Source organism: Condylura cristata, unplaced genomic scaffold (assembly GCF_000260355.1).
Source record: "Condylura cristata isolate star-nosed mole 26May11 unplaced genomic scaffold, ConCri1.0 scaffold00025, whole genome shotgun sequence".
Taxonomy (NCBI): Eukaryota; Metazoa; Chordata; class Mammalia; order Eulipotyphla; family Talpidae; genus Condylura; species Condylura cristata.
The window spans coordinates 23,359,522-23,377,646 of NW_004567126.1; the positions used below are offsets into that span (position 1 = coordinate 23,359,522).

General features: G+C 47.1%; 1 protein-coding gene across 3 annotated transcripts in view; it reads left to right on the forward strand.

Moving 5' to 3' along the window:
• Nucleotides 1–16,388: 16,388 nt before the first annotated feature.
• Nucleotides 16,389–18,125, forward strand: part of DRD2 (dopamine receptor D2) — a 103,281-nt gene continuing 101,544 nt past the window's right edge. For 2 of the 3 annotated variants that reach the window (XM_004689254.2, XM_004689253.2), the window contains exon 1: nt 16,389–16,554. In XM_004689254.2, the coding sequence (XP_004689311.2) occupies nt 16,423–16,554 (132 nt within the window). In that variant the 5' untranslated portion in view covers nt 16,389–16,422. The remainder of the gene's footprint in view (nt 16,555–18,125) is intronic. The other variant, XM_012729932.1, reaches the window with a different exon arrangement.

Here is an 18,125-nt window from a genome sequence, read left to right on the forward strand (position 1 = left end):
CCCAGAGCCCTTTCGAAGCCTCCTTCCTGCAGTAGCAGCATCTAGCCTGAGTCACAGTCCCCTGAGACTGTGTCTCCTCCCCCTCCCACTCCTTTCATTAACTTCATTGAAGCTAATAATCCTGCAGGCAATTCCATTGTCTCCTCTTAATTCCAATTTCCTTTTGTCTCAAGGGGCAAATCAGCAGAGTGAAATGGTGAAGTGGCAGGCACAGCCTCCTATGTATTAATTAGGGGAGCATTAACAAGTGATATAAACAAGCCTCCAGCATCAGGGTGCTGCTCCTGCCTCCCCCTCTCCCGCCACGTCTCCCTTGCCTGCTTCCCTTCTTAAGCACCAGCTAGATCTGGAACAGTGTCCTGGGCTGTACACCTGTCCCATCTCTATACGCTCCCTTATGCCCCTCATCACATCAGTCACAAAGTTACATTCTGAACATGTCTGGAATCCTTCCATAGCTTTCCCTGTTCCACTGCCGCAGTCCTGGCCGTCATCAGCTCCCACCCAGGTGATGGTGATAGCCTCCCTGCTCCCAGCCTTCCCTGGCCAAACCCCCTGTCCATCATGTGCTCAGATGTAGGACATGCTGTCCCTCCTTCTGAGTATCCCTCTGGAACGGGTACTACACAGCCACCCCATCACACCTTCTGTCTACTTCCTCATCACCTGCTGGGGTCCTTCCCTCCAGGAAACTTTCTCTGATATGCAGAATGGACTTGCACAGCCCATGTGTTCCCATAGCAGTGTGGTCTGGCCCCTCACTTCCCACTAATGACACTGGGTTATTGCTGCCTGGGGCTGGCCTGGACATACAGCCACTCAGCACCATTGTGTGGCTCACAGCGAATCATGCTGTTTAGCTGTTAGGATTGGAAAATAAACACAAGAGTTGGATCAACTTTTTTTTTATTACTGTAAAGCCAAGTCGAAGAGGATGACTTAGACCAAAGACATAGTGAGCTCTGTGTCCTTCTCTCCTGGACTGTTGTTTGCCAGTCACAGCAGCATGGGGACGGTGCCAGCCTCAGGGGAGCTGGGGTGAGCAGGCAGCTCTTAAGAAGCATGTTGTGGTCAAGTCTGATCCTTTTTCTCAACCTCAGAATTTCACTTATTCTGAGGACAGAATAAGTGAAAGGAGATGGGGAGGGAGCACAGGTATCCACCCAGGTTTATACATTTTTAAGAGTTTATTTGAGCAAAAGTTGGTGGGAAGCTGGTAGCTCCAACTTGCGAGTGGTTAGGAGGAGCAGGGGAGAGACTTATCGACAAGGTCGGCAGCAAATTGAGGAAATGAGGAGATGGCTCTAGCTGCAGTATTTGGGAAAGTCTAGTTGGCCATGACTGGCTGCCTTTGGGTTTTGATTTCTTACCCTCGAAGCAGCATTGAAAGATCCAGGTTTTGTTTTGCTTGCATAGGCTGCTAAGGCACTGAAATCAGTCTAACAGCCGCCTTGCTCAACCAGTGTCACACAAATCACTGTAAGTGCATCTCCGGTCCTCATTTAAGGGTTGGCAGGAGTGTGGGGAGAAGTGAAGGATATATTTCTCCCTCCATGAACTATCTCAGGTTTTCCACTAAATCTCAGCACCCAGCCAGAGGGAAAAGGAATACTCTGAGTTTCTGGCTACTGAAGTCCAGGTGCTGAGTGACAGCTCAGACCCACTCTTCACCCAACTGGCCACCCTGTCCCTTTCTGGCTACCTGCCCCACTGACCATGCCCTTTTCACTCTCTTTCAAAATCCTTTAGCTAAAATGCGGTTGACATTCAATCCTTCTTTGTTAAAGCTAATTTAAAATAAGCACACTGTAATGGCCCCTCCACTCTCCATGCCCCATCTGCTGGGTAGTTAATATGTTTCCAAATGTCTTGTTACTTTAACAAATTCTAGTTAGGAAGAGGAAGTTCTGTTACCCCCTTTTATAGATGAGTAAACAGAGCCTTTTTGACTTGGAACTTGAACAGAGGTTTGGGTCCAGATCTCCTTACTTCAAAGGAAAGATTTAGGCCACTTCAGTTCTTAAAAAATCTTCAGTTTATATTTGAGTTCCCTCCTTTATCTCCTTGGAGTCTGAGCTAATTTATATAATTATTCTAGAAGGAACCCTTTCAGAAAATAGGAACCCTTTTAGGAAAATAACCACACAAACTCCTAGGCATGAATGCTTCTAGCAGCTTTACCTGTAATTGCCAAAATGGATGTGCTCAGTAGGTGAATAAAGTGCTGTACATCCAGATGGGATAATATCCAGAACTGAAAAGAAATGAGCTATCAAGCCATAGAAAGACATGGAGGAAACTTAAAGGTATTCATGAATGAAAGAAGCCAACCTGAAGTGCATACATAAGAGTATGATGGCAACTATATTACTTTCTGGAAAAGACGAAACTATGGAAACAGTGAGCAGAACAGTGGTTGCCAAGAGTTGGGGAAAAGGAGGTAAGAACTGGAGGCTCACAGAGGATTTTAGGGCAAACTACTCTGTATAATATGGTAACAGCAGGCACATGTCATTTTACATTTACCCAAGCCCAGAGGGAACCCTACTGTTACCTGTCAGTCACCCCTGAGCCTCGTTTTCCAGGTGCCCAGCCCAGTACCACACAGGAGAGTGGCGATGCTTTCAGGTGTCATCCCATACGTGCTTGAGTCTCTCACATTAGGGTCTGGGCATCAGAGAATAGAGACGAGCCTTTCTTTCCTGGTCTTTTCTGTCCAAATTCCTGACCCATTAAATCTGTAAGCAAAATAAATGGATTTGTGTGGATAAATGGATCTTATTCCCCTTTTTTTGAAGTGGTTTGTTACACAGCAACAGAAAACTGGGATCTAACAGATAACTGGGTTCATGTCAGGCAAAAATGTTCTGGCAATGTTGACTCTCAATACCTCTTTTGTGACCGCTCACAGGCAAGTTGTGGGCTGCAGGGAAGCAGGCACAGACCGGGCCATGGGATCGATTGCCAGGCCTGGATGTGAGAGCCAGGCCACTACCTTTCCTTACTGCCAATCACTGGGCAAAAAGGGGCAGGCAAATGGTGCCATTAATCACCTTTACTTCTTCCGCCCTCCTGTCACAGGGGCTGCTCAGAGGTCTCAAGGATCAGCCACGAGCCATTTAGGGAGACTCAGGGCTCAGGGCCTGAATCAATATCTGCTTCTAAGCCAGCTCTTAGGCGGTGTTAGTGTGTCATTTACAAAATGACTGTATTGACCACCAGAGAAGATAATTGCAAGTGACAAATGCCGGCTTAGACATGCATCTATCTCTGGGCCCAGCAGGGATCTTGGCCTCCTGTGTGCGGGAAGATTTGGTACACAACAGTCTAGCACTAAATGGGGGGATGCCAATTGGGGCCTTGTGTGTGTGTGTGTGTGTGTGTGTGTCTACCTCCAAGTCCTTCGTGGACATCATACAAGGGCTACTTTGAGCTTCAGCTTTTCTTTCTTTTTCTTTTGGTACTTAATTTACTAATTTTTTTCTCCATGTTCCTTTAACTACCTCCTCCAGGAACTGAGTACAATGAAAACGAATGATCAGTGCTGACTGTGATCACCAGGGAATGAGGAAGAGGGAAAATACTAACCTAATGGGGACAAGAGTAGAATGTAGGTGACCGGCTAGGGCACCAGTTAGTTTGTGGTTGTGCAGAATATTTTCAAAACTCTTTATTTTCATAACAAATGGTAGCTTATCCCAGTGCCATTCTGTTCCATGCGCCCCTCCCCACTGACTTTTTTCATTTAGGGTAATCTGATGGGTACATAAGAGAGGCCCCTTGCTTTTTAAGTGTGTACAAAATTTCATTTTATGGATGTACTATATCTTAATGAGCTGATGGATATTTAGAAAAGCGTTTAGGCACTCTGAAGTGCCTATGAGCTAACCAGGCATCTTGTTGAGATGCAGGTTCTGATTCAAGCAGTGGAGGTGGAGCTGAGGTCCTGCATTCTTGATAAGCTTCTGGATGAGGCCAATGCTGGTGGGAGACTGACCGCCCTTTGAGTAGAAAGGATGCAGACTGCTTTCATGTTTTGCCATTTGAAACATGTAATAAATATGTTCGTATCTTTCACAATGTGCAATGCTACCTACATGGTGCATTTAAAGACGTAGAATTTGGGGCCCAAACATACATTTGATAATTTGATGGCTGTTGCAGAATGCCCTTCATAGGTCCATTCCAGCAGCACTGGAGAGGACTTGTTAGCCAGCACCCTCACCAGCTGGGGGCATTGCTGAGCAACTACCGCCCATGTAGTTGTTATTTTATGAATTTTGATGTTATATGTGCACGGCTATTCAGGGCTGTTAGGACTTCAATGTGAATTGGACCCTTTCTGTAAGGTGCATTTTCGGTCTCTGTGAGCACGTTTGGCTTGCCTGTCAACTCCAAACGTGCATTTGGCTGGCTGCCTTTGCCAGGACTTCCCTTATTCCTGCTTATTTTTACTTAAGAAATTTCAAACAATTTGTCAATTAGTTCATTTGCATCTGCATAAAGTCCTATATTATATAAAACCTTAATTTAGAAGTGCAGTTTCCTCCACCCTCACTGTGAGATGGAATCATTTTGTACAAACTCTTTGCCTGTATCTTCAACATTACGGTTTTCTTCTCCATCATTAGAGATAATTTTCCAGCGAACATCATTCTCACCCCCTTCTAAAAGTTGGCATCTCACAACTTTTGTATCTATGTCTCCTCATGTCACTGCAAAAGTTACCCCAAGGTACAAATACTTGTTTTTTTCAAATTCTCAGTTATTTTCTTCATTTTCCCCCTACAGATGTTTGTTTATAATGTCCTTGTGGAGTTACTCACTATGTTACTTTCCCCCCTTCATGTTTATGCTTTCAATGAGTAATATATTATGTATTAACATGCATACAAATGGCAAATGTTCTGTGAGGCATATATTGTCAAGTACTAAAATAAATTTCCCCCAGTCTTTTCCATTCACAGCTTCTGTATGCAGACAAGGGAACCTCTTTGAATTCCCCCCACTTTTCTGGCATTTTCTTTATATTTCTAAATAGCACATGTGTATTGCGGGTTTTTTTTTTATATTTCAAAGTTTCACATTGTATCCCTTGACCTGCTATAATGGGAAACGTGGATTTCGTTCTTTTATTCTACTCTTCTTCATGTCCCTTTTCAATTCTCGATTTCGTTCTTTTATTCTACTGTTCTTCATGTCCTTTTCAATTCTCCTACTCTAGTTATCTTCTAATTTTGGACTAAATAAATACTCAGTGTTTATAGGATTGTGGTTATACTCACGCATCACTTAACGATGGGTACATTCTGAGAAAGGCATCTTCAGGCGATTTCATTGTGTGTAGACGTTGTAGAGTGTGATCACACAGACCTCTGTGGCAGCACCTGGCCCACCCCCAGGCTCTGTGCTGGAACCACCACTGGCCAAGTCCTCCCTGCGTGGCACAGATGAGCATTATCTAGAGTTGAGCCATGTGGTGAGTCATAGTCACTATTTCTTTCCCATACAATTTTCGATAGTTCTTCTTTGTTTGTGTAGCTTCTGTCTATTTACTATTAATTTACTCCCAAGTCTCTGACAGAGCACGATTCTCATCCCAGTTGTTCAGAAGTCGGGGAGAGAACCCCCAAGGGCCCCCGCCTCTGGCTGCAGGCCACACCGCCCACTCTGGGGGCCTGCGCTGTCGTTCTGGAAGCCCCTCCACAGCCTCCGGGCGCCTCCTCTGCTCCCTGTCTTTCTGGTCTTCTCGTGCTTACTCTCATTGTGATAGGCTCATTCTTCCCAGAGTTTTTGGAGAAAAGGTGCACGGAGGATAAGTTTTGGAGGATGTTTATCTCTGAAAATGTTTCCTACTTTTCCTCTATGGATGATTGATGGTGAGCTAGCCAGAGTCCTGTTGGATTCAATTTCCCCTCAGAATTTCAAAGCACATTGTCTCCTTGCTTTCAGCATAGCTGAGAAATTTTTCTGATATTGAAACCTTTGGACCCCAACTTCTTACCCTGCTCATGCCTCTCTAGATGCCTCTATAACACCCCTTTACACGTGGTTCTCTGCAATTTTATTGTGTATTTGGATATTCATTTTCTTGCATTGTGCTGAGCTCTTGATGATACAGCTTTTCATTTTAAAAACAGCTAACACCTCCTACAGGTCTTAGAAATGAACTTGTCCAATATTATATTTATTAATAGTTTCCTTCCTTTTGTTCTTTCTTCTCTGATGTTATTATTGGGCACTTGACCTGTCTGGCTATGGGGGGAGGGATCCAAGGGCTTCATATGGAGAATCTGGTCAGTTCCTTAGCTGTTAGCTATGACTGCACTATGCCTTGCAGGGCCTTGGTGCCTGACATGCTGAAGCTATCTGGGATCCTGCACGCCAGAGAAGCTTCTCCTCTGTCTTCCCCACCTCCCGACCCTCCCAAGCCAGCAGTTAGGCCCAGGTCTTCTTAGTCTGCTGACTCTCTGCATGCCTCTTCTACTGCATTTTCCCAAATTCCAATATTCTGTTTCTAGCTCCTGACTGCTCTCATCTGCTCTCCTATTCTTTGTTGTGTGTTATACCTTTTTTCATCCTTTTTAGTCACATCAGGGAAGAAACATAGCTATGTTCATAACTCCATGTTGAGCTGGATCCAGCCTGTCCTTTCATTCCTATTCTTTGTTGTTTTAAGTGTGTCAGTGATCATCTCAAATAGCAAACCCGATCTTTCCTCTCTCTGGTTTAAAATCAAGGCTCTGATGTTTTCATAGGAAGACAGCTCAGACCTTTAACATGGCTTGAAGGTTGTCAGTATTGGCCTCCTGCCCACCTCCAGCCCCCAAGACAATGCTCCTCAGAACATACAATTTTCTCCTCATGTTGGCTTTCAAATATGCTGCTTTTCGGCTTAACTCTTCCCTCGCCTTTTCATTTTTGTCATCCTTCAGTGCTCAGTCTAATTCACTTCTCACCTCTACAACAGGTCAGGTTCACTGCTTCATGCCCTAGTGGCCCTCTGTATATACATTAAATACTTAAGTAAGTCACTGGATGTCTGGGTTCTTCACTAAGTGTAAGTTCGTAGCTTTAATGGTGAGTTTAGTTTGGACGTTGGGGGTGAGGTTGGGTTCTGTGAGGCTGAGGAGCAGGTCTGTCCTTGTGTAAGCACAATACTTGAACAGAAAAGCTGCTCAAATTATAGCTCAGTATTCTTATACTTGAAGACCCAGATCTTAGGACCACAGGGGAAGCCCACAAACATACACACACATTTTTCAAATGCACTGCTAAAACAATCCCCTGAGCTTTTTTTTTTTTTTTTTACTCTTACTTTACAGATGAGGAAATTGAAATTCAGAGAGTTGGGGTAACTCACCTGACATCACACAGCTAAATGCCAGAGCTAGACTAGCACTCAGGTCTGTCTGCTTCCCAAACCTGCCAGTTTTATCACATTTTAGTGGCCTGGAAGATAGCATTCAGATCACAGTTGAATGGGACCTGCTGGGAATTAGGGGGAGTGTATGTGTTGGTTTTGGTATTAAAACAGCCCCTCAAACTCATGGCTTCCAACAATTAACATTTGTTCTCTTTTGCGGATCTGTGGGTCAGCAGGGCCTGGCTGTGCTTGGCTCTGGGATGAGGGTAAAGTTCAGCTCTGCTCCTCCTGGTGTGTCCCATTCTAGGACTAGAGGAGGAGCAATCACAGTCTGAAATTTTTTCTCCTGGTACCGAGGAGAGGCTGAAGAGGGCTGCCATACATGTATATAGTCCTTCTAGAAGTAGCAACAGCCACCCACATCCCCCTGGCCAGACCCAGTGAAGGTACCCAGTCCAGTACCCAAGGTGTGGGTCACTAAGGTGTGGGGAGGCAGCTTTAGAGAATGAATCTTCACCAAATAATAATAATACAAATGTAATGGCATGAGAGACATGGAGACCTGCCTGCACACAACACGAGGACCCATTTTGTAGGAACTTGGCAGCCTGAGAGGCCCTCAGGTGCCGCTTGAGAGGCCCTTCACTGCCTGCCCTGTGCTAAGCACCCAGTGTGGGTCACCAGAACCTAGCTGGCACTGAATGTCAGTGTGGCGTCTGCTGGCTTGGTGACCCTGCCGTTGAGTCTTTTAAGTGTCACCTCGGAATAGCTACACATGCGAGTTACCTATTGAACTTGTCTTCTGATTTGACCCCTCACCCTCTTCACCGGGTCTGCGTGGTTTATTGATCAGGACCATCCACATCCACTGAGAACCCCAAAAGGGGAGTGTGTTGAAATAAATTCAGTATTCCATTAAACTCCAAGAAGAACTTCCTATCTGTCCAGTTGACACATTAAAGAGGCAAGTTTGTTTATTACTTCAATAAATGCACTTTAGATACTTTTAAATGATGGTCACTCTGCAGATACGGGGGGCGGGGGTTTGGGGGGCCTAAATTGCAGAACCCACAGCAGGGCTTGAAAGCAGCTGATGACTTGTCAGCACGACACAGGGCCCAGGGCCGCCCAGCCCTTCCAGACAAAGCCAATGTCAGTGGAGTGGCAGTGCTGGACCTAGATGCCTGGTTAAGTGTTCTTCAGAGTACACAGAAAATCAATTTTGAGATAGGACTCCTGGGTGGTGAGAGGTTGACACTTAGTGGCTGCTCCAGAGGCTGGTGCTTTCTGTCCTGGTCAAGCACGCGTCAGCAGGCTCTGTGCTCAGAGATGGCCTGGACTCCAGAGCCCTTGTGCAGAGACTGCTCTCATCTCCTGGCCCCCTGATGGCCCAGATGTGGGAGCCTGGGTGAGGGCGGGGAGGCAGCTACCTCTGCTGCCGATCTAATCGTGAGTATGTGCGTGTGTGAGTGTGTGTGTGTTCTTTCTCTCTGCTTAACCCAAAGCATATTAAAAACAAGCCTCTCTCAGGGCCTCTGTTAATAATAAGTGGCTTATGCTGCCGCTCCAAGAGGGGGGATTTGTTCGCCTTTCATTCATTCCTCATCCTTATCCTTACTCCCCACCTCCCTCCCTCGCCTGTGGATGGCAGGAGGAATAAATAGAAAGATGGTTAATATACTTTAAGATAGGTGATTAAAATAAGGCTTTAGTTTTCTAACAGCTTATTATCTAGACTTCTTCAAGACCCTCAACTGGGCTTGCCTGGGCTTCCTGGGGGGTAAGAAGAGTGTGCAAACTTGAGTGGTTCTTTGTATGAGGCTTATAAGGTCCTGGCTGGGAAATGTACCAGTGTGCCTAAGTCCTGGGCCCTGGAAAGGGCAAATTCCCCCGCTTCCACCACGTGGTTTATCTCTGGAGGCTTGGTATGAAAGAACAGTGGAGAGAGAATCCAAGTGTTGCTGTTTAAACTTAGGCAAGTCATATCATCCCTGGACCTTCATTTTCTGAGCTGCACGATGGAAATTTGAATCTGTCTTCACAGCTTGGTATAAATCCTCATTTAAAGAGATAAAAGCTCAGAAAAATACTTTAAAAACGGCCAAGCAAAAAACTGGTATTGGGGATGGGGATTACCATTACTGCACGCTCTGTTCCTCTGGAGATGAAGGTTGGAGGGAGGGCAGGAAGCCAGGGAGGGATCCCCCTCCTTTCTGTGTGTTGGGGAGTGATTATGATATCCTGGGAATGGATGGGAAGAGAGCAGGACCCCTTGGTCCATGCCCTACAAGGGCAGCAGTTTCACGCTCACTGGAGGTGGTAGGGTGGTGGGGGACCCCTGAGCTGCCTGTCTGCTCCTCTCCAGTCAGATCCTGCACAAGCCAGCTCTCTCTCTGGCTTCCTCTCTGGCACAGGAATGCAAATGGCAGAAAGAGCTGAGCTGGACTCCCAGGCCAGAGGAAGCCAGATCCACCCTATGTATAATACCAGGGACAGGTCTGTCATGGCCTCTGCCTCAGCCAAGCTGGTCTGAGCTTCTGAGCCATCAAAGCCTCCTTCAGAGCAGGTCCAAGGGTCTCTCTCCCACCCCATTCCAAGAAATGGGTCTTTCCTCTCTGACCCTTTTTCTCTAAGGACACAGGGACTCAGATCCCACCTGGCTGTCTTCAGCTTCACAGACCCTTATTGTTCCCCTCGGCACTACCCAAGGTTTGACTTCTGGGTGAGAAGAAGGCTGGAGAGGGTGCCAGGCCAGTCCTTGGCACACAGTCCTCTCCATGCCCCCCAGCTCCCGCTGTCGGCTTTTTAACCACGCTGGGTGCTTCTGAGTCCAGGTTTGGGAAAGAGAAGCTCAAGATTCCAGAATAGAAACACTGCATTCAAGTGGGTTAAGCTCCAGCCTGACATTTAATTAGCATCTTCTTGAGCTCCCACACTTGAAGCGTACCTGTTATTTCTTTTCTTTTACTCACAATACACTGTAAGCCAGGCGCATTTTCCTGAGCTCCCGAACCTCTCATCAGAAGTCAATCATGTTGGAAACATGACAAATACTTCTGCAAGCTTGCCGAGAAGTGTGGCTCAGGGAGAGAGGAGCTTCAAGAGAGGCAAAGAGGAGACAATGGGAAGGGCTGGGCTCTGCCCCACACATGCTCCCAGCTTACCATGGACCCGCCCCCTCCCCAAAACCCTGACGATCACCTGTCCAAGTCAGCACGGGCGTCTAATAACCTGTAGAATTTGAAAATAGCCAGCGGAGACCCCACGGAGCCCTGCTTGCCTGGGCCATGCTGGGAATTGTGCAGAGAGGTGCTTTGGGCTTGGATGGAGGGGAGCCCCCACTCAGGTGAGCCCCAGGCTCCCACGCAAACAGCAAATGCAGTGGCAGTGTCATGAAGGAGGATGGACAAGCTGGAGTTGCTGTTGATCCGAGAGGCCGGGGAAGCACTCATAAGCAGAGGATGGGGAGGATGAGGCAGAGGGAACTGGCCTGTGAGTGCCCTGAGGCAGGAGGGAGCCGGCCTGGAAAAGTCACCTGTCCCTTTTCTCCATCTTCATGCCCCCAGCCTGCCAGAGGCCTGGCCAGAGTATTAACCTCTTTGGGGGCCTTTTTACTCTCTCGTCTCAGTCCCTTACAGCCACCTTACCATCACCAGGGTAACTGATCACAACACCCGCTTATCTGAAAGCGGCTAGCGCCTCTCCGCCAGAGACCCACTGAAATACGGCCTTGTGCACTGTGGCCCTATCTGCCCGGGTACCATCATTTTCTTGTTTGTGACTGCAAAACACTATTCTTTCCTTCCCTGGCACTGAGGCTTCAGAATGTAACAACAGAGCTAGGTTACAATTGATATGCCGCCCTCATCCAAGACAAGTGAGCAGGGTTTAGACATACTCGTGCTTAATGGCTCTGCTGAGGGTGGGCAGTGCCATGTTTGACCCCTGTCCACATGCTGAGTTGGTAGAGCTCACTGTTGAAGGCTGTGCCTTCTTCATGCACAGCCACCCTCTTGGGACCCACTGTAGAAAAAGAGGCTCTTGCACCCTTTACTAGCTGTATACACCTGGGCAGAGTTAGGCCACTGGCTGCCACCCTCACTAAACCTTGTGGCATTTCTGGGAGAGGGACCTCGTGCAGTCGAAGAGTGAACACCTGACTAGGTGACCAAGCAAATGGGCCATTTCACTCATTTCTTTCTACATGCAGGTTTGAGCAAATGATTGGGGAAGGGGGGAGGGAGCATAAACAGGAAAACACACAGCAACAAACACTTAAAATGCTGAGGCTGAGACCCTATTTCCGCAACAGTTCATGAGGGCAGCTGGGACTTGAGTGTCAGCCTCACTTTCTGGGCCCCCCACGCCCTAGCTCTTTTCCCACATTTTCCTGGAAACATCCAGGAGAGGAATCCCCTGATTCCTTTGTATGCAGAAATTTTGTATTTAGGTGAAATGTGTTTTAGGATGTTTCATGAGAAGAGACATGTTTTTCCAAAAGGACTGCAGCCTTTATAAGAGACAGTGCTGTCAAGAGGTGCTGTGGCTTTTAGCGTTTAATGAGTAAATGGAAATGTTGGATGCAAATCAGTCATACTATTAACTCTAGCTGCAAGGAGAAGGTGATGGTTAAACAGCCACGAGGCTTTCTTTTGGCTCCACAAGCCTATTGCCAGCATGCAGGCTGGATGTGAAAGCTTTTCCTTGACTTCTGCCAAGACACACTGAAGTAAAAACATAATAGTGTAAAGAGAAACGGGCTTTTCTCCACGGCCACCTGGGGCTGACTGCCAGACTCTCAGGCTAAGAGCTGCCTGTATTCCGGCTGGCCTCGCTGGCCTCAGGTGGCAGCCAGCAGGAATTCTTGCTCAGTCCCACAGGAGGGTGTGATGCTCTCCTCCCACCTGCCTCACTGATCCCACCGCCAGAATGCACGGGGCGGCCCCCAAAAGTACCAAACTCTATTAGCAGGGAAGAGTAATATTTCCATACCTGCCCCTGTAATCACCATCCTCCTGCAGGAGGATTCATTAAAATGCACCTGCAAATACATTAGTTCCAAACACAGCAGCCCTCTTCACATGCAAATGCAATCAATAGATACTAAGGTGATTTGCATAATGGCAAAAGAAAAGGAATTCTTTATAATGTAGCTGAGGGGGGGGGGAGAGCGCAAAAACCTTATGTGCATACTGTGTAAGCTAAGCCTGTCTGGTGTCCAGACCTGACACAGCAGGCTTGCTGTTAGGCTCCTCAGCCAACAATTGTTCTAAGACCCACCCAGGGCTTTTCCCCCAGGAAGCCCTCCTTGCTTACCAACTCTCAGCTCCTTTATTTCCACTTACTCTACACAGGCTCCTGTCAGGACTAGGCCACCGTTTTGCATTTGCCTCACACTTTGCTGGTGGTTCTCCTTGTAGGCTGAAGGCTGGGAAAGTCCTCGCTGCCTCCCATCCATCTGTGCTTTGCTGATTAGAAACTCAACACAGGAAGGGACCTCTGAGACTGTCTAATAACACCCCTCACCATTCAGATGGGAAGACAGTGCAATCCTGACCACACATTAGAACTATTCAGGGAACTTTTACGACCAAACTAATGAGCAGGGAAAGACCCAGGCGCCAGTGTTTTTTTTATAGCTCTTCAGTTGATTTCAGTTTGTGGATCTGTTTGAGACCATCAGTTACTTGCTTCCTAACAAAGGAAAGCCCCCAAATTTAGTGGCTAAAGCAGTAACCCCCTTTTTTTCTTTCGGGCTGACAATTCGATTCCATAGGCTAGCACTTAGGATTGGGATCTGCTGGGCATGTCGTCGGTCGTGGCCGGGCTTACTCATGTGTCCTCCATCGGTTGCAGAACAAAGGAGTGGGTCTGGTTCCTGGGGATGCTGCAGGAGCAGGTGGTGGGGTATGGGGGGCAGGGTCCTGTCGCTCTTGCCCTCCCTAAGGCTAGCCTAGGTACCTACGGGAGGAGAGTGCTAGGCTGAGATTTGGCACTGTGTTGCTTCCAACATGTTCTAATGGCTGAGGAAAATCATATTTAAGACCATGTGCAACATAAAGGGTGAGCTCTAGATTCTGCCGCTTGGTAGGAATTGCTACAGAGGCACACTATACAAGCTACAGATTCTGGAGGAGAACTATGGCCATGTGTGCAATCCATCATGTTAGTCTGACAAGGACTCGCACCTTGGAAAACATTAGTCAAGTGCCTTGGAATCCTCTATTCAATTAGTCCATCTTTGCTTCTGTCCTTGGTCTGCTGAGTCAGCTCAGGGAGACCCTCCTCCCCCCAGCCCACTGACAGCCAGTGTTTCCAGTGCCCTACGGGTGATAGTCAACTTTTCTGCCCCCATATTGGCCGCGATGCCTTGCAGTAAATGTCCCTCTTCCCTCCCTGACCTTCCTGTGTGGGCTGTAAATCTCCTCTTGCCCCTATTATGTTCCAATTTGAGTTCAGTCTCTCCTGCTACCTGAAGTAGTCTTCGCTGGCAGGCTTAGAAGTGCCAGGACAGTTTCTTTTTAGTAAGACTACTGAGCTAGAGCGCCGTCCTCTTCCTTGGTCCTCAGCCCCCTTATACCGCTGTTGTGGGAGGCCTGTGCTCCCTCCAGCTATTGCTAGTGCTGTCTGTGGAAGGAGACTTTGAGAAAAACAGACTGTGGCAGTTTGTTGGAGAATTGTGGTGACGAGTTGAAATCCTAGAGACCTATTTGTGATCGTAAACCGAAAGAGCATTTCCTAGACCTCTCTTAGACAGCTCATTTATAATGAGGATAATAGCACCTACATTGCCAGGTTGTGACACTTAAGTAAAATAGCTGTGAAGCTTCTAGCTCACAGGCTGTCCGTCAATTGAGTCTGCTTGTCCTGTGGACGAATCTCACTAATTAGGCCTAACTAGGGCAAAGGCCAGTCTGACTGAACAAAAACTGAATTTCCTCTCAAAAATAGTCTTGAGAGGGAAGCTATTCTCTCAACCACACTAAATACTCCCTGCAAGAGGGAGCTTCACAGAAGTCTGCAGGAATAAAGAGCATCGCCAAAGTTCATGGGAAATGGAGAGGCCAGTGGTCTGAAATGATTTCTTCTCCCTTCAGTCCTGTGTGAACCTCAGTGCCTGTTGCCAACTACACCAGCAGTGGTCTCGTAGTACATTAAATAGTATTATAATATACTGTAGTAATTCCAGCTGCCATTCAGTGAGGCCTTATCAAGTCTGGGCCCTTGTATCAACTCACTTAAAGCTCACTGCAACCCCAAGAGGGGGAGTTATCCAGATTTATACAGAAAGGTTAAATGGCCTGTTAAATGTGCTCAGAAAGGTTAAATGACCTCCTAAGGTCTGTCGATGAACAAAGCAGCAGTGAAGGAGGGCTGGATGCCCACTCAGGTAGCAGACTTCAGACACCTCTGGTGGGGGCGGGTTTGGGTCCTCTAGCTGAATTCCTGTCTGAACTCACAAAATGGGCAATTAGGGATCCCAATGAGTGAAACTCACTGTGGTTGTGGCTAAAGATGGTGACAGCCTGTTCCCTACGGTGTTTTTGTGCAGGACAGGGATCTTACCATTTGGGTTTTGGGGGGCATTGCCTCGACCCCCCAGCGAGCTCTCTGCAGATGGTTAAGGACCTGTAATTGTGAGCCCTGATGCCTCCTTGGCCAGCCTCCAGTTCAACTCAGCTGCCCCCCCCCCCATGCTATTAATGTCTCTCAGCTGAAAAAGACTTCTGATAAACTGGCTCTGACATTTGGAAAACCTGAGGTGGTAATTGGGCCTTTGTTGTGCGGGACTCAGGCTGTGCTGATGTGCATTTCTCCTTAACTTGATCCTTCCTCTCCAAATCCCAAGCTCCTCTAGATCCCTGGGCCTGCTGGTAATTTGTAGCTGAAGTCACCTCAGATTAGGTAGGTCCTTTCCAGTAACCCACACCTGTTTGAAAGGACTGGGGTGCTTTTGTGAGGTGGTGGGATCAGAAGAGAAATTTTCAAAATTCCTCTGGGGTCCATGAGCTTTCTGGGCTGGAGGATGTGAAAGGGCTTAAAGAGTTTTCTGAGTCTTTGGAAATTGTGTCCAGAATTTTGCTGGGTGAACTTTCCAGAAGAACGAGTCTGAACTTTCCACTGAATTCTCAGTAAGGTTAAGGACCCCAAAGTGTTTGAGAATGCTAGCTTGAAAAACAGGGGTTGGAAAATTGGGAGCAGCAAGAGGTAACAGGAATGTTGATTCTGGAGAATGACAAGGAGACCAAGTGGGTCTTTAGAAACTCCGAAGATCTGTTTTTATAATCAAACTGTTTCTTAACTGTACCATTACTTGAGACAGTCAATGCGCCATATGCTTTCCTTGTACTTTGCTTAGCCCTTGTGACAGATTTTTGAGGTTAATGTCATATTCTAATTTTACAGAGAAGGAAAACAGGTACTCAGAGAGGTTAGGTGACTTGTCCAAGATCACAGATTTAATATTGGTGGCGTCAGGATTTGAGTGTGGCTTTATCATTTTCCAGAAGGAACATAAGATGTGCAATAGTGTGCTTAGGAGGGGAATTAGAAGGAAGGATGGAATTTTCCATGTGGTTGACATATACAGAGTAAGGAAGGGATTGCTAAGGTTGGCTTCTCCTAGAGACTTTAAACGAATACTTTCCTTTTCAAATGCTCAAGATGTTTTTATTAAATTATGTAAATTCCTTTAGCCAGCTCTAAGCTGAGCACCCAAACAAGAGAAGGAGCCCACTAAAGGGGACGCCTGGGTTAGGTGATGGTTTCTGTATGGCCTGGGGTAGGTGACAGACTTGCCAGTGTTCCATAGTAAGGGAGCTGCACCTTGGCTGTGCAAATGCTGCAGGCTTCTGCTCTCAGCCTGATGATGCCATCATATAGTTGGGAGTGGGGGCCTGGGCCAAATGACCTCTAGGAACCTCTGCTGGCTCAAGAATGCCATAAGTTTAAACCGGTTGTGGTCATTGGGGGAATTCCAGCCACCAGTGATGTCTGTTTTGTGTTTTCCTCCTGTAGGTCCCCTTCTTTCTGAGAAAAGAAAGCAAAAGAATTTCATGAAAAAAAGAAAATGTTTTCACCACGCTGAAGGCATCACAAAGTTAAAGCAACACTGGGAGATGCTCACGGCAGAAGCAAGCCCTGAGGAACACTACTGCACATTTGTACCCACCGGTACTGCTGGACCTGTGAGTGAGATTCAGTGCTGGCCTGGGGTTTGAGGAGTTAGAGGAAACTGCTGAATGAGTCACTGAGGATTTATACGAAGGTTGGGTTGCTGTGTCTAAGGAGAGGTCGTGGAGTTGAGTGAGGTAGGGAGGATGCCCATCAGAAGATGGTGCAGGCACAGGGTGGGCCCTGAGAGAGGGGTCCCCCTTGGGATTTTCTGCCTAGGAGTTTCACTCTCTGCACCCTTTTCCTCGGTCAGGGGCCTGGGCGTTTTCAGTAAATGCATTGAAGAGCTCTGTCTCCCGACACTCAAGGAGCAGAATGAGTACTGAAACATTCTCCCCTCCCCTCACCCCAAGAGCAGCAGGAGTGTGAGGTGTGCCTGGTGCAGGTGTGTGCAGTGGTCTGTCCTTTAGCTCAACCCTGTTCACCACGCTGGTGGGGGCCAGCACGCCACATGGAGAAGCCCATTCCTGCCAGCAGCCACCTTTTGTTTGATCTTACCCCTGAGGGACTGTGGGTTGAAGACGGGAAGCATAAAAAATAGTTGTGTTGGGGTTTATAACAACAATTGGAATTACTTGCCTCCTGATCATCTTGATCAAATCAACCATCTGCGTTTAGCTAATCAAAATTCTGCTCTAGCACTTCGAGAGTCTGTAGTACTTCACAAACCAATATTAAAATGAAAAAAAGTGCATTTCATTTGGCTTTTTATTTGTTTGAAATAAATATTATTCATGAAAATTTTGTTTGCAGAGATGCTTGAAAAGTGAGGCCTGGAAATGCCTCTCCTAGCTTCTTAGAGATGAAATATGCAAAACTAAACAAGTATCAGTTTAACTTTTGAAGTGCAAAATGCATTTAATTTCAAGCATCAGGTCATCAAAGCAGTTTTCAGTGCTGTACTGATTTTAATCCACAGTCAGCTTCTGAGCCAATCTGCTTAGACTGAGATGTTTTAAATTCCTGAGGGGATTCTTGTGTCATTTGAGTGTGATGTGACAGAAAAACTACCAGGGTGAGGACAGTGTCCAGCCTCTGGAGCCAGGCAGGACAGGCTGGGAAAGCCTGGGCCACTGTGGAGCGTTTGTCAGCCACCAGCCCCAATTTCCCCATCGGTGACAAAAGTTTGCAAAGATGAAATGACAGTTGAGATGTCATCTTCCGATGGAGGTCACCTGGCTCTTAGTTCAGTCTTGGTGCAGCTGTCGTCCCTGAGACCCCTTGTGCCGTCCCCCCTGCACCTGCCCAGGCTCCCGACTGCCCTGCCTCATCAGCCTGTTTCCACGGCATTCCCAGCACTTAGATCAGTGTTGCCGGGTTTACTGTGACACCCACATGAGAACGTGAAGTCTGAAAGAGCAGGGAGCTCTTCTGTTTTCTTTACCTTTGCCTCTCCTTTGTTTAAAGTAGCCTGATAGGGCCATCATGCTTAGGTATTGTTGCCCAAGTACTGAGTGACTTTTCCAACTCTTTCTCCTCTTTTATAACTGCCTGGAGCAGTCACTTCATCTCTGTCTTTGTTTCTGCTTCTGTCACAGAAGCACATTGGCCTAGATAAAAAGCTGGGGAAGGCAGCCTGTGGTCC